Source organism: Heterocephalus glaber, unplaced genomic scaffold (assembly GCF_053883595.1).
Source record: "Heterocephalus glaber isolate CG9 unplaced genomic scaffold, H.glaber_assembly_v1.0 deba00001773, whole genome shotgun sequence".
NCBI lineage: Eukaryota > Metazoa > Chordata > Mammalia > Rodentia > Bathyergidae > Heterocephalus > Heterocephalus glaber.
This window is the reverse complement of record NW_028258463.1, coordinates 9,483,255-9,494,522: the sequence shown is the minus strand read 5'-3', so window position 1 is coordinate 9,494,522 and position 11,268 is coordinate 9,483,255. Positions and strand designations below refer to the sequence as shown.

Here is an 11,268-nt window from a genome sequence, read left to right as displayed (position 1 = left end):
AAGGTTATTCTTTGGTTTAAAATAAATAAATAAATAAATAAATATGTATATACATAAACCTCGGAGAATTAAAAGAAAAAAATCACTTTTCTGTTCCTGATCTCACCAGGCATCCCCCTTCCCTTAAGCTTGTTGCCGCATTTTAGGGAAACTGCAGTGGGGCGAGGGAAGGCGCAAGCGCCCACAAAAATCCGGGAACTTTTATTTAAAAGTGGGTGGACGTCAGCGGAGGGTGTAAGGATGAGCACAGGTACTTCCGGTTACCCCGGAAGTGGAGGCTTCCTACGCCCCTAAGCTCCGCCCCCCGCGGCCAGCGAGAGTGACAGGATGGCGGGGCGCGCGACGCTGCTGGTGCTGCTGGCCGGGGCAGCCGTGCTGGCGACCGCCTCCCAAGGCGACCGCGAGCCGGTGTACCGCGACTGCGTGCTGCGGTGCGAGGAGCGGAACTGCTCGGGGGGCGCACTGAAGCACTTCCGCTCCCACCAGCCAATCTACATGAGTCTAGCAGGTAGGCCCCACCTCTTGGCGAGCCCCGCCCATTGATCGTGGCCCCGCCCATCGCCCCCGTACTTTGCAATCTCTGAACTTTGGTTTCCCCACCTGGGTTTGTTATGAGTGTGAGTGACTCCTCCAGGTTAATGGTGTCTCATCACCCCAGACATTTTTACTTTTTATTCAGTCAAACCAGTATTTATTAAATACTTCATGCCACCTGGGCGTGGTGGCTCAAGCCTGTCATCCCAGTGCTTGGGGAGGCTGAGGCAGGAGGATCCCCAGGAGTGTGAGCCCTGCCTAGGCTACGTAGTGAGTTCAAGGCCAGCCTGAAGTATATAGTGAGACCCTGCCTCAAAAGAAAACAAGTCCAGAATGATTTGAATCCTAAAGCACCCTAGGTTAAGGACTGGATGGATTGGGAAGAGGAAGAAATGGATTCAGGCTTTGCGGGGTGGGGGTAGGGGCATTTTTTGAAGGTGGTGCTCCCAGATGGGTGGATTACATTTGGACTCACGACCATAGTGGGCGAGGAGCTGATGTACCGAGCACCTGCCATGTGACAGGTGCCACCGCGGCTCAGTTAACTTTCACCGCCCTTTGAAGTAGCCTCTCCAACCCAGTTTCCCGGCTGGAGACTCGCAGGTTAGGTCCCGTCCCTAAGGCCTCAGCTTCCAGTTCCGTCCTGTTCGGCCACACGCTGTCCTCCTCCTACCCATTTCCGCTCCAGACGGGCTCTGAAATGAGCAGTGGCCAGAAAGGTGGAAAGGCAGTTTGGAACCTCAGAAGTCAGGGGGAAGCCCAGGGTGGTGGCACATGGCTGTAGTCCCCACACTCAGGAGGCTGAGGCGGGAGAACCGTGAGCGTGAGGGCAGTCTGAACTACACAGCGAGACACTGCCTCAAAAAACCAAAAAGAGGGCCGGGGATTTAGCTCAGTGGTTTCGCAGCCTGCTGCGCAAGCGCAAGGACCCGAGTTCGATCCTTGGTACCAAAAAAAAACAAAACCAAAAAGAAGAGTCAAAATGAAGGATTTCCGCTTCCTTTTCATGGGAGGGGAATAAGACAGCCGGAGCTCCTTCTGGTGGGTTGGTGAGTGTCACCCTCGGGTCTGTAGCTCAGGCTGTTGGATGCCAGGCTCGTCTCTGGAACACCTCCGTTGATCCCTGTGCCCAAATGGAAGTGCACCTAGACACACACGGGGCTCCCCGGTGCCCGCCTCTCCCGCAGTGGCCAGCTTGCTCCCGGCTCCTCCACCTCCCCTCCACCTTGCCCGCCCTGTGCCTCGGGGCCCACGGCCACATCTGTCTCTGCAGGCTGGACTTGCCGCGACGACTGCACATACAACTGCATGTGGTTCACCGTCGGCCTCTACCTCCAGGAGGGCCACAGGGTGCCCCAGTTCCACGGCAAGGTGAGTGGCAGGGTCGGTGGGAGTGAGGAGCCCGCAGTCCACCCAAGCAGTTGGGGTGTGGGCTGCCGGGGGTTTGGGGCGCATACCAGCTCTTAGGGTCCGCTGCTTTGCTTTGCTTTTCTGAGACAGGGTCTCGCCGTCTAGCTCAGGCTGGCCTTGAACTCACTGTGTAGCCCAGGCTGGCTTTGAAGTCATGGCGATCCTCAAAATGTCCCCAAGTGGAAAAGTGAGAGGGGCTGGGGCCGAAGCTCAGTCCCCTGGGCCGCCTGGGGTCGCTGTGCTTAGGGCCGCTCCGTCTCTCCCTTCCAGTGGCCCTTCTTCCGGTTCCTGTTCTTCCAAGAGCCAGCCTCTGCTGTGGCCTCTTTCCTCAATGGCCTGGCCGGCCTGGTGATGCTCTGCCACTACCGCACCTCCGTGCCAGCCTCGTCACCCATGTACCACACATGCGTGGCCTTCGCCTGGGTAGGTTGCCTGGCACCTGGTCCAGGAAGGGGGACCTCTGATCTCCCGTGGGCACCGCAGGGCTTGGGCTGTGCAGGGCTCACTGCAGCGGCGTCCTGGGCCCAGCTGTTTGGGAAAGAGGGGCTAGAGCGACCGGGCAGTTTGCACCTGCAGATGGGAGGTGGCTGGGAGGATGCGCGTGGGAGCACGGGGCTTCCCTGGGCCCCTGGGAGGGCTTGGGGCCACCTCAGGTCCAGCTCAGGCTGTAGGGCGTGGCCCCAGCACCATCCGCTCCTAGCCTTGTGGATTGGGGTCCAGGGCCTGGAATCGGAGAAGACACAGTGCAGAAGCGACTGTGGTGACCTGGGCGAGGGGACATCAGGGTGTGTTGGATGTTTCTAGATCAGAGCCTTCCTGGTAGAGCCCCCTGCACTGTCCCTCTCCCCACCCCTCTTATCAGGAACAGTATGGTCGCACTACAGGTCTGAGGGGCCCTTGGAGAGGCCCAGCCTTTGGCTGCATGACCACGCAAAGGCCAGTGGTCACAGCAGCACGCTAGTCTTGAACTCTCGATCCTCCTGCCTCAGCCTGCCGAGTCCACACTGGACTCCCCTAGATCTCCCTGCCTCTTAGACCCTTCATCTCAGAGGCCTGCAGGCCCCCATCAGCCCTGGATGACCCTGTTTGGCTTTTACGCCTGAGCCTGAGCCTGAGCCATGTGTCCTCTCCGGAGGGAGCCCTGGCTCTGAGAGGGTGTGGCCAGGACTTTGTCCTTGGCTGGCTGGGTATTCTGGAGCAGGCCGCCCTGATTTCTGTGCCTAGCCCTGGCTCTGGGCTCTGCAGGGCGGGTCCTCCTCCTTCTCCTGGAAACACAGAGACCCTCAGTCTTGGGGCAGAGGGTGGGCTTGGGAGGCAGCAGCCCACAGGACCTGGTGCCCCAAAGCTCTGACACTGCGCCCTTCAACTTCCCCCTCTGCCAGGCCCGGAGGCTGAAGTAGTCCGCACTCCTTCAGGAGAGAGGGAGGGGGAAGGTCCTGGGCCAAGGTGTGAGGAGGAAGTGGCAGGGAAGCCCAAACTGCTCTGGGCCATGATTTGTGGAGCTGGGAGCACTGGGAGAGGCAGGGCACGTGCAGCAGGGGGCGGGTGGAGCCCAGGGAGGACTTCCGTGGGCACAGAACCTGATGACAAAGAAGCCCCCTCCCCCGGGCGTGATCTGGAAGGGCAGACCCCTGCCTGAGGCCGCAGCGGGCACAGAGCCTGGGTGTCGGGAGGGGCAGGTGGCAGCGGGCGTCATATTTAACATTCTGCCTCCCCCACTTCTGAGACACCGAGCTATTTAAAGACCCACTTGTCCCCACCGCCGGGGTGTCAGGGACAGCCGAGCCCTGGGCTTAGCACGGGGGTCGAATTCCTGACAGAGCTGGCTCACTTGACATCCAGTTTCACGGCTGGGATATTTTGGGCTCAATTTTCTTATATTTGCCGGCAGACTGAAAGAGTTTCTTGCCAGCCTCGCCGTCCCTGCGTCCCCACCCAAGGGGCGCCTGGCCCGGTCCCCTGTTCTCCAGTCCCCGCGTGCCCTCTCCTCGGTGATCAACTCGGGGAGAAGCAGTGTGCGTAGGCACCACCAGGAGGCCTGGGGGCTCTGCCTGTAGCCTTGAGGTCTGCACTCTGGGGTGGGGACCATGGTCTAACACGGAACTCTGTGACCCAAGCGGGGATGGAGGCAGGAAACTGGGACGTACGAGACACCTGCCATGCGCCTGGCAGCAGCAACAGCCACCATCCAAGTCGTCCTCGAAGCCTCCCGTGATGCGGGTGCTGTGTCCGACCCGGTTTGACCTGATGGAGGCCACTGAGTCACAGATGCTCAGTTACGTGTTCACGAACACAGCTGAGCCAGGCGTGGCCGCGCAGGCCTGTAGCTAGGCAGGAGGGTGAGGCAGGAGGAGCGCTTGAGCCCAGGTGCTAAAGGCCAGCTTGAGCGACCAAGGGTGACCCTGGTCTCATGCGTGCACACACACGCATGCACACACTGCCGGTGCAGGACTCAGATGCAGAGTGTCTCACTGCGCAGATTGGGCTTTTCTGTGCCCAGCCTGTGGGGCGGAGCCTCTTAGCCCGGACCCCCTTGGCCTGGAGGGAGACTAGCAGGACGACTTGGTTTCTGTTGTTTGGCTTGTGTGTTAGTTTTGAGGCAGGGTCTTGCCGTGTAGTTCAGCTTGGCCTCAAACCTGCTGCCATCCTCCTGCCTCAGCCTCCCAAGTGCGGGGTTTGCAGGTGCGCGCCACCATGCCCCACAGACATGGTCTCCTCCGCCCGGGCTGTGAGGGCTGGGGGCACTGTGCTGGCCTGGGGGAGAGAATAACACGTCAGGTTCCCCCGTCCCTGGCAATGGCCCCCGCCTGTGTGTGTCGGCTCTCCAGTCTGATCGGCACTGACTATTCCCATTTTACAGACCAGAAAACCGAGGCCAGCAAAGCTAACTCACACAGGAAGCGCAGGGCCGGGCTCAGGGCCTGCACTGTTGATCCCCCTGCCTCCCAGGCTGAGAGGAAGCCACCCGGTGATGGGGAGTCCCCGGGGCACACGGCCTTCTCGGGGTCGGAGTCTGGCTAAGGGCAGGTCTCTAGTGGAAGGCGCCGGGGGCGGTGCACAGGGGACCTGGAGGCCCCTACCTGTGCGCATGCCGTCCCCGTGGAGCTGAGGCCTGGCCCGGCACCTGCTGCCCTGCCTTCTGTGCTCCAGCCCTGCTCCAGCGTCCTGTCACCTCCCCCAGCGTCTGTGGGTGCCCAGGAGGCCTGGCTGGCTGCCAGCCCCTCCCACAGTGCTCCCTAAGTCCCGTGCCCATGGCCCCCTCCCTCCCTCTGGCCCTGCACAGCACGGGCCGTAAGGAGCCCCTGTCAGTCCCACTTCTGGCCTAGGCCTGTGCCCCCATGCCTGTCTGGGGCAGGGACAGCGTGGCCACCCTGGAAGGGGGCAGTGACCCCGTCTAGAGGGGTCAGCAGGCCAGGAAGGCACGTGGACCACTGGGACCACCCCATCCGTCCTGGAAGCCTGGGCAGAGGGGGCGGCAGAGGCCCTGGGGCTTCCCGCCCTGGCAGGTGGGCAAGAAGCCTCCACCCTGCTGTCTCCTCCTCTTCCCAGTGGAGCAGCTTCCTGCCCACGGCCACTGCCTGGCTCCTGGAGCTGATGCTTAAGTGAGCAGCCCCAGCCTCTCTGGCTTGGGCGGGCCCGCCCTCCTAGGCGTCCCTCACCCCCTCGGGCACACCTGGCCTGGCCCTGCTGTCCCTGCCTTTCACTGTCACTGTCCCCAGCTTTCCACGGGGTCTCCAGCCCAGCCCACCCTTCCCTGAGGACGCTGCCAGTGCCAACTCCCATGAGACCTCAGGCTCCCCTGCCAGCTGAGTTGTGCTGGGCAGGCATCTAGTTTCCGGGAGGATGGCCTCCAGCCTGGCCCTGAGCCCTGGCCCACCGGGGCCCCTCCGATGCCTGGCCCCTCCCAGGCCCCAGCAGTCTCTGGTCTGGCGGGTTGGGCCGGCCAGGTGGGCCACAGTGCCTGGGCCGGGGTGGGATGAGCCGCGCCCCAGCTTCATCTGCCCCAGCTCCCCACCCGCCCCCGGAGGCTGAGGTCACCGCACTGCACTGGGCCAGGTGGGGCTGGCGTTGGGGGTGGAGGCGCAGCCCCTGGGGGCTGTTGTCTTAGCAGTTAGGTAACTGGGGACCTGGCTCTGCCAGAACTGGTTCCCAGGCCAGGCGGGACCTGTGGCGCCCACAGCCCCCAGGGTTTGGGGCTTTGGGGTGGTGGGCGTGGCCCAGAGAGATGTGGCTGGGGGTGCAGGGGGCACAGGAGAGTCCGCCTCTCACCCCACAGAAGCCCTGCCCAGGGAGGGGGTGGCACAGCCACTGTCCTGTCCCGTCCCCCAGGTGTCCCTCAATGCTTGGTTCTGGTCCACCGTCTTCCACACCAGGGACACGGAGCTCACAGAGGTGAGTGGCACTGCCTGCCGCACTCAGAGGCCGGCCGGCGGAGGGGCGCCCAGCCTTCCTGACCCTTCAGGGCCTCGGAGGAGGGAATCGGGTGCTGCTCAGGGACACCCAGCTAAGACTCGGGTGCAACTGGGACCAGGCAGTGCCCGGGTTTCGTAGCCTGGCCCTCGAAACAGCAGAGGGGCAGGCGCGGGCGCTGCCAGTCCAGGCCCTGTCCCCTCCCACCCCCACGGCCCCCCACCTCCCTGACGGCGCTGTCGTCCTCAGAAAATGGATTACTTCTGCGCCTCGGCCGTCATCCTGCACTCCATCTACCTGTGCTGTGTCAGGTGGGCGTGCTGGTGGCCGCGGGGTCTCAGGCGGTCCCCAGCGTCCTCTCGGGTCCCCCACACTCCGCTCCTGGATGGGACTCGGGGGGGCGGCCACCTGTCTTCCAGGGGGGGGGGGGGCGCGGGCCGGGCCGCCCCTGAGCCGCTCTCCGGTGCAGGACCGTGGGGCTGCAGCGCCCGGCCGTGGCCAGCGCCTTCCGGAGCCTCCTGCTGCTCCTGCTCGCGGCGCACGTGTCCTACCTGAGCCTGGTCCGCTTCGACTACGGCTACAACATGGTGGCGAACGTGGCCCTTGGTGAGCCTGGGCCGGGCATGCGCAGGGTGGGGCGCCAGGGGGCAGTGTGAGGCCGGGGGAGGGTCCCGAGCATGGCGGTGACACAGCCCCTGCGCCCCAGGCCTGGCGAACGTGGCGTGGTGGCTGGGCTGGTGCCTGCGGAATGGCCGGCGGCTGCCGCACGCACGCAAGTGCGCGGCCGTGGTCCTGCTGCTGCAGGGGCTGTCGCTGCTCGAGCTGCTCGACTTCCCGCCCCTCTTCTGGGTCCTGGATGCCCACGCCATCTGGCATATCAGCACCATCCCCCTGCACGTCCTCTTTTTCAGGTGGGTGCCACGCTTGCCCCCCCCCTTGCCTGCACCCCCGGCACCCCGCACCGCGCAGCTTTCAGAGCGAGCTGAGCTTCAGCGCGCACCCTCCTGCTCTACAGCTTCCTGGAGGACGACAGCCTGTACCTGCTGAGGGAGACCGAGGCCAAATCCAAGCTGCACTGAGGACCCTGGTGGCTGCCGCCCACTCCCCGGGATGATGGATTTTAGCCGTTTAGCTTTTTTATTTTTTGAGACAGGGTCTTGCTATGTCGTCCAGGCTGGCCTTGAACTTACAGCAAACCTCCTGCCTCAGCCTCCTGAGCCCTTTTAGCTTCCTGAACTCGGACTTGAGGGGTGTGGGCCCACTCACGCAGCCGCCCACCTCTCACTGTTCGCACGGACGATGGCCTCCCTGTCATGGGCCAGGGCAGCTGCGCTGTGCAGGACAGGAGAGCAGGAAGCGCTGTCTCTGCTCCCCCAGCCAGGCCCTCTCCTGGTGACCTGGCACCCAGGTCCCGAAGGTGGGGCCTCCTTCTGCTGCCCCGCCCTCCCGCAAGGCGCCACCAGGTGGCGCTAGATGCCTGCGCTGCACCCATTTTGAGGGCCAGTTTCTCCCCCATGGGGTCGCAGGGAACGCGCAGTTGGGCCTGGGGCGGGGCCTGGGGAGGTGTTGCACCCCGATTCTGAGGCCTCACCTCACCCCCTTCAGGGAAGGACCCCGAGGGGCCGGGTCCAGTGAGTGCAGAGGCGATGGAGAGCTCGCTCGGCGTGGGGGCAGTGTAGACAGGAGTGGGCGGGTGCAGGGGTGGGAGGGGGCTGCGCAGACTGGGTGCGAGTGAGGGCTGAGTGTGACAGCAAGTGCGTGTGCCACGGGGCGGGGCTTGGGCGCGGGGCGGCCCGGTCAGGGTCATCGGCAGAGCCCAGCCGTGCCCCTGGCCACAGCCAGGCAGAGGCCGGGTGTGCACCGGGTCTGCACGTGTGTGCTCCTGGGCAGTGCCCTTTGCTGCCCCCTCAAACCTCACAGGACCCCACATAACTTTTCTTTTAGACAGGGTCTTGCTACGTAGTCAGGCTGGCCTTGAACTCACTGTGGACCCCAAGCTGGTCCTGAACTCATGGCGATCCTCCTGCCTCAGCCTCCCAAGTGCTAGGCCTACAGGCGAGCCCCACCGTGCCCAGCTCCCCACACAACCGGAGAGCCCCCCAGAACCAATGCCTTCAGGGCAGGGCAGGGGAAGAACATGGGGCCACCCTCTCCGGCCTCCCTGTCGCTTGGCAAGGCCCCCCTCCCCTTTGCCAGCCTGGACTTGGGGGGCAGCAGGCATTTTGGGGAAGGAGAGGAGAAAGCTGTGGCTGGGACTGGCTCTGCCTCCCAGACGGGCTCTTTGTGCCACAGCAGCTCAAGAGCAGGCAGGGCCACATTGCCCGCGTCCTGGCACAGGTGACTCGGGCTTTGCCGGCTGCCCTGGCCGCCAGGACACTCCATCCCGGGGCAGCTGGGGCGCCCGGAGCCGCGGTTCCCCCATGGGGCAGGGGCTGCGCTACAAGTAGGACCCCAGGGCTCTGAGACACCCGCCCCCCCCCACCGCACGGTGGGTGGGGCGCGGCACGGGAAGCGCTAATAAACCCGCTCCTCTCCCCGCCTCGCCTCGTCAGGCTCGCTTGTGTCCGAGGGGAACTGGAGGCCCGGGGCTGGGCTGGGCCTTGCCCTTGCTTCCTGGGCCTGGTCCACAGGACGCCCCCCACCCCGCCCGTTCCTCTCGGCCTGGCCTTCTGACTTCACAGCCTTGGCCCTGCACCCGCTCTGAGGTGCTCGGTGTGGGTGTGGGGAGGAGCTGGCCTGCGTGGCTGGGGGAGCGATGGGCAGAGTCGCTCCCTGCGGGGGGGCGGGGGGCGGCGCTCGCCCGTGTCAGACTCGGCTGGCACTCAGAGCAGGAACGGTTACTTTATTAGGTGCCACCTGGGGGACAGGGCGTCTGGGGTCCCTGGGCCCTCACACTCCTGCCCGCTTCTGGGCCCAGGCGAAGAAGACGCCCTTGGCGTCGTCCACGCCGGTCTGCAGCGGCGCGGGCATGGCGAAGGTGCGGAGGTCCCGGACCTCGTAGCCGCCCCGCACCAGAGCCTCGCGCACCGCCCCTGCGCTCACGGGCACCACCCCCAGCCTGACGCCCCCAGCCTGGTACCACGACTCCTCCAGGGCCCCGATGAGGAGCAGGTGCCCCCCGGGCCTCAGCAGCGTGGTGATGTGGCCCAGGGCCCGGCGGAAGCTGGCGAGGTCGGGGCTCACGGCCTCCAGGCAGAAGGCGGAGAGCAGGGCATCGGCGGGCAGCGGCGCCAGGCTGGCGGCGCCCAGGGGCTGGGGCTGGTGCACGTCGACCGGCAGCACGCGCTTCACGCGGTCCCGCAGCTGGCGCTCCTTCTCCCGCCAGGACTCGCTGCAGGCCACGAGGCGGCTCAAGCTGCCCGCCCCCGCCCCCGCCCCCGCCCCCGCCCCGCCGCTCCCCGCCCCGCCCCGCCGCTCCCCGCCCCGCCCCGCCCTCCTTACCCGCGGCCCTCCAGCAGGCACGCGTGCCGGCTGTACGCGCTCCAGTCGAAGGCACCCGGCTCCTGGCGCAGCCAACGCGCCAACTCGCGGCGGTTGGCCTCCAGGAAGTCGGTCATGGTGATGTCCTCAAAGTGGGCGCAGGCGCTGAGCAGCTGGTACACGGTGGGGCCCGAGCCGATGTCAATGAGGGTGCGGCCGGTCACCTCCCCTGGCGGGCACAGCAGGGCTCTGTGCAGCTGGCCGGCCACCTGGGCCTCGCTGAGCCCGCGCCTAGCCCCCTGCCCAAGCCCTCTTGTCCAAATAAGCACTACCCTTAGCTCCTCCGACCCTGCTCCTCACCTGGGTTAGTGGGGAGGTCCCAGCACCGCGAGGGTCTGTGCCCGTCTGTCTCCTGCATCCCACTTGACTCCAGTCCTGAGATCCCCCCTCCAACCTCCCTCTCTCCACCTCTCTGCTCTCCTCGCTCTTCTGCTGAGATGGTCTTTGCACACCTGTGATCCCTGCATTGGGAAGGCTGAGGCAGGAGGGTTGCTGCTTGAGAGCAGCCTGTGCTGCATAGCAAGTTCAAAGCCAGCCTGAACTACATAGCCAGGCGCTGGACCCAGGGACAGAGACAGACACACAGGCAGGCAGGGTCTGGCTATGTGGCCCAGGCTGGCCGTTAACGCCTGGGAATCCTGCCTCAGTCTCCCCAGTAGTGCCGCGCCCATGGTTCCTCCCGCTTGCACCTGCTGGCTCTGGTCCTATCCCTGCCTGGTCCTCAGCCCCGGGCACTGGCGCCCCCTCGTGCGCCCCTGTGGCTGCCTGCCGACTGCTCCTCTCCGGGCCTCAGTTTCCCCTGCTCACCCGTGGCAAAGGTCTCCGCCAGGCATCGCAGCTTCCAGGGCCCCACGCCGCCGGGGTGGCTGAGGTCGCCGCGCGGGGGCGTGTAGTTGTTGCGCAGGTAGGCGGCGGGCTCGAAGCGCTGGTAGGCGGCGGCCACGCTCTCGGGGCTCGGGTCCTCCTGGCTCATCCTGCCGCCCGCCGAGCCTGGCGCTACCTCGGCCCCTTTATGTCCACCGCCCCCAGACCTTCCGTGCGGGGGCGGCTGAGCGATGAGCGCCCGGGGCCACGCGCTTCGCCACCATCCGTCTCCCTCTCCGGGGAGGAGGGGCGCCGGGACATCGGGTCCCACAGTCCAGGAGCCGCCCCGTGTGCCCTGGCGGGTCCTGCCCCGCCCACTGTCCGCTCCCCCTTTTATTTTTGTACCGAGGATCAAACCCAGGACCTTGCCGCTGAGCTAAATCCCTGGCCCTGTTATTTGATTTTTGAGACCGGGTCTCGCTACGTTGGCTGGGCTGAACTTTGCAGCCCCCAGCTCGCTCGATCCTTCTGCTTCAGCCTCCAGAGGGCTGGGGTGACAGCCGAGTCCCACCACGGCCTGCCCATCAGCCCCTTGTGTCCAGCGTCTCATCCCTTCCTCCCTCGAGGTCT

The 11,268-nt window shown here is 65.2% G+C and overlaps 2 protein-coding genes across 5 annotated transcripts; one reads left to right on the top strand and one right to left on the bottom strand.

Moving 5' to 3' along the window:
• Positions 1 to 276: 276 nt before the first annotated feature.
• Pgap3 (post-GPI attachment to proteins phospholipase 3) lies at positions 277 to 8,893 on the top strand. Of its 4 annotated transcripts, XM_004859488.3 has the most exons (8): positions 280 to 508; positions 1,808 to 1,905; positions 2,215 to 2,367; positions 6,274 to 6,336; positions 6,604 to 6,665; positions 6,824 to 6,960; positions 7,061 to 7,265; positions 7,370 to 8,893. In XM_004859488.3, exons 1-8 carry the CDS (start codon positions 328 to 330, stop codon positions 7,431 to 7,433), a joined length of 963 nt encoding a protein of 320 aa, XP_004859545.1. In that variant the 5' UTR covers positions 280 to 327; the 3' UTR covers positions 7,434 to 8,893. The 4 variants fall into 4 exon arrangements, with proteins under 4 accessions (XP_087058668.1, XP_087058670.1, XP_087058669.1 ...); XM_087202542.1 differs by lacking the exon at positions 7,061 to 7,265 and having other exon boundaries at positions 277 to 508; positions 7,266 to 8,893; XM_087202544.1 differs by lacking the exon at positions 6,824 to 6,960 and having other exon boundaries at positions 277 to 508; positions 7,159 to 7,265; positions 7,370 to 7,582.
• A 282-nt stretch (positions 8,894 to 9,175) lies between these two features.
• Positions 9,176 to 11,268, bottom strand: Pnmt (phenylethanolamine N-methyltransferase). The gene is made up of 3 exons (XM_004859489.4): positions 10,642 to 11,268; positions 9,796 to 10,003; positions 9,176 to 9,685 (listed from the first exon to the last, which is right to left on the bottom strand). The coding sequence occupies exons 1-3, from the start codon at positions 10,805 to 10,807 to the stop codon at positions 9,244 to 9,246; spliced, it is 816 nt and encodes a 271-aa protein (XP_004859546.1). The 5' UTR covers positions 10,808 to 11,268; the 3' UTR covers positions 9,176 to 9,243.

What these genes read in the sequence shown, in the direction of transcription:
- Pgap3 (XM_004859488.3), top strand. Translation starts at nt 328, where the DNA reads ATGGCGGGGCGCGCGACGCTGCTGGTGCTGCTGGCCGGGGCAGCCGTG. An exon ending in AATCTACATGAGTCTAGCAG is followed by an intron (nt 509 to 1,807) that starts GTAGGCCCCACC and finishes CTGTCTCTGCAG; the next exon opens with GCTGGACTTGCCGCGACGAC. An exon ending in CATGCGTGGCCTTCGCCTGG is followed by an intron (nt 2,368 to 6,273) that starts GTAGGTTGCCTG and finishes CCCGTCCCCCAG; the next exon opens with GTGTCCCTCAATGCTTGGTT.
- Pnmt (XM_004859489.4), bottom strand. Translation starts at nt 10,807, where the DNA reads ATGAGCCAGGAGGACCCGAGCCCCGAGAGCGTGGCCGCCGCCTACCAG. An exon ending in GGCGGAGACCTTTGCCACGG is followed by an intron (nt 10,004 to 10,641) that starts GTGAGCAGGGGA and finishes TGTGCCCGCCAG; the next exon opens with GGGAGGTGACCGGCCGCACC. An exon ending in TGCCTGCTGGAGGGCCGCGG is followed by an intron (nt 9,686 to 9,795) that starts GTAAGGAGGGCG and finishes CGTGGCCTGCAG; the next exon opens with CGAGTCCTGGCGGGAGAAGG.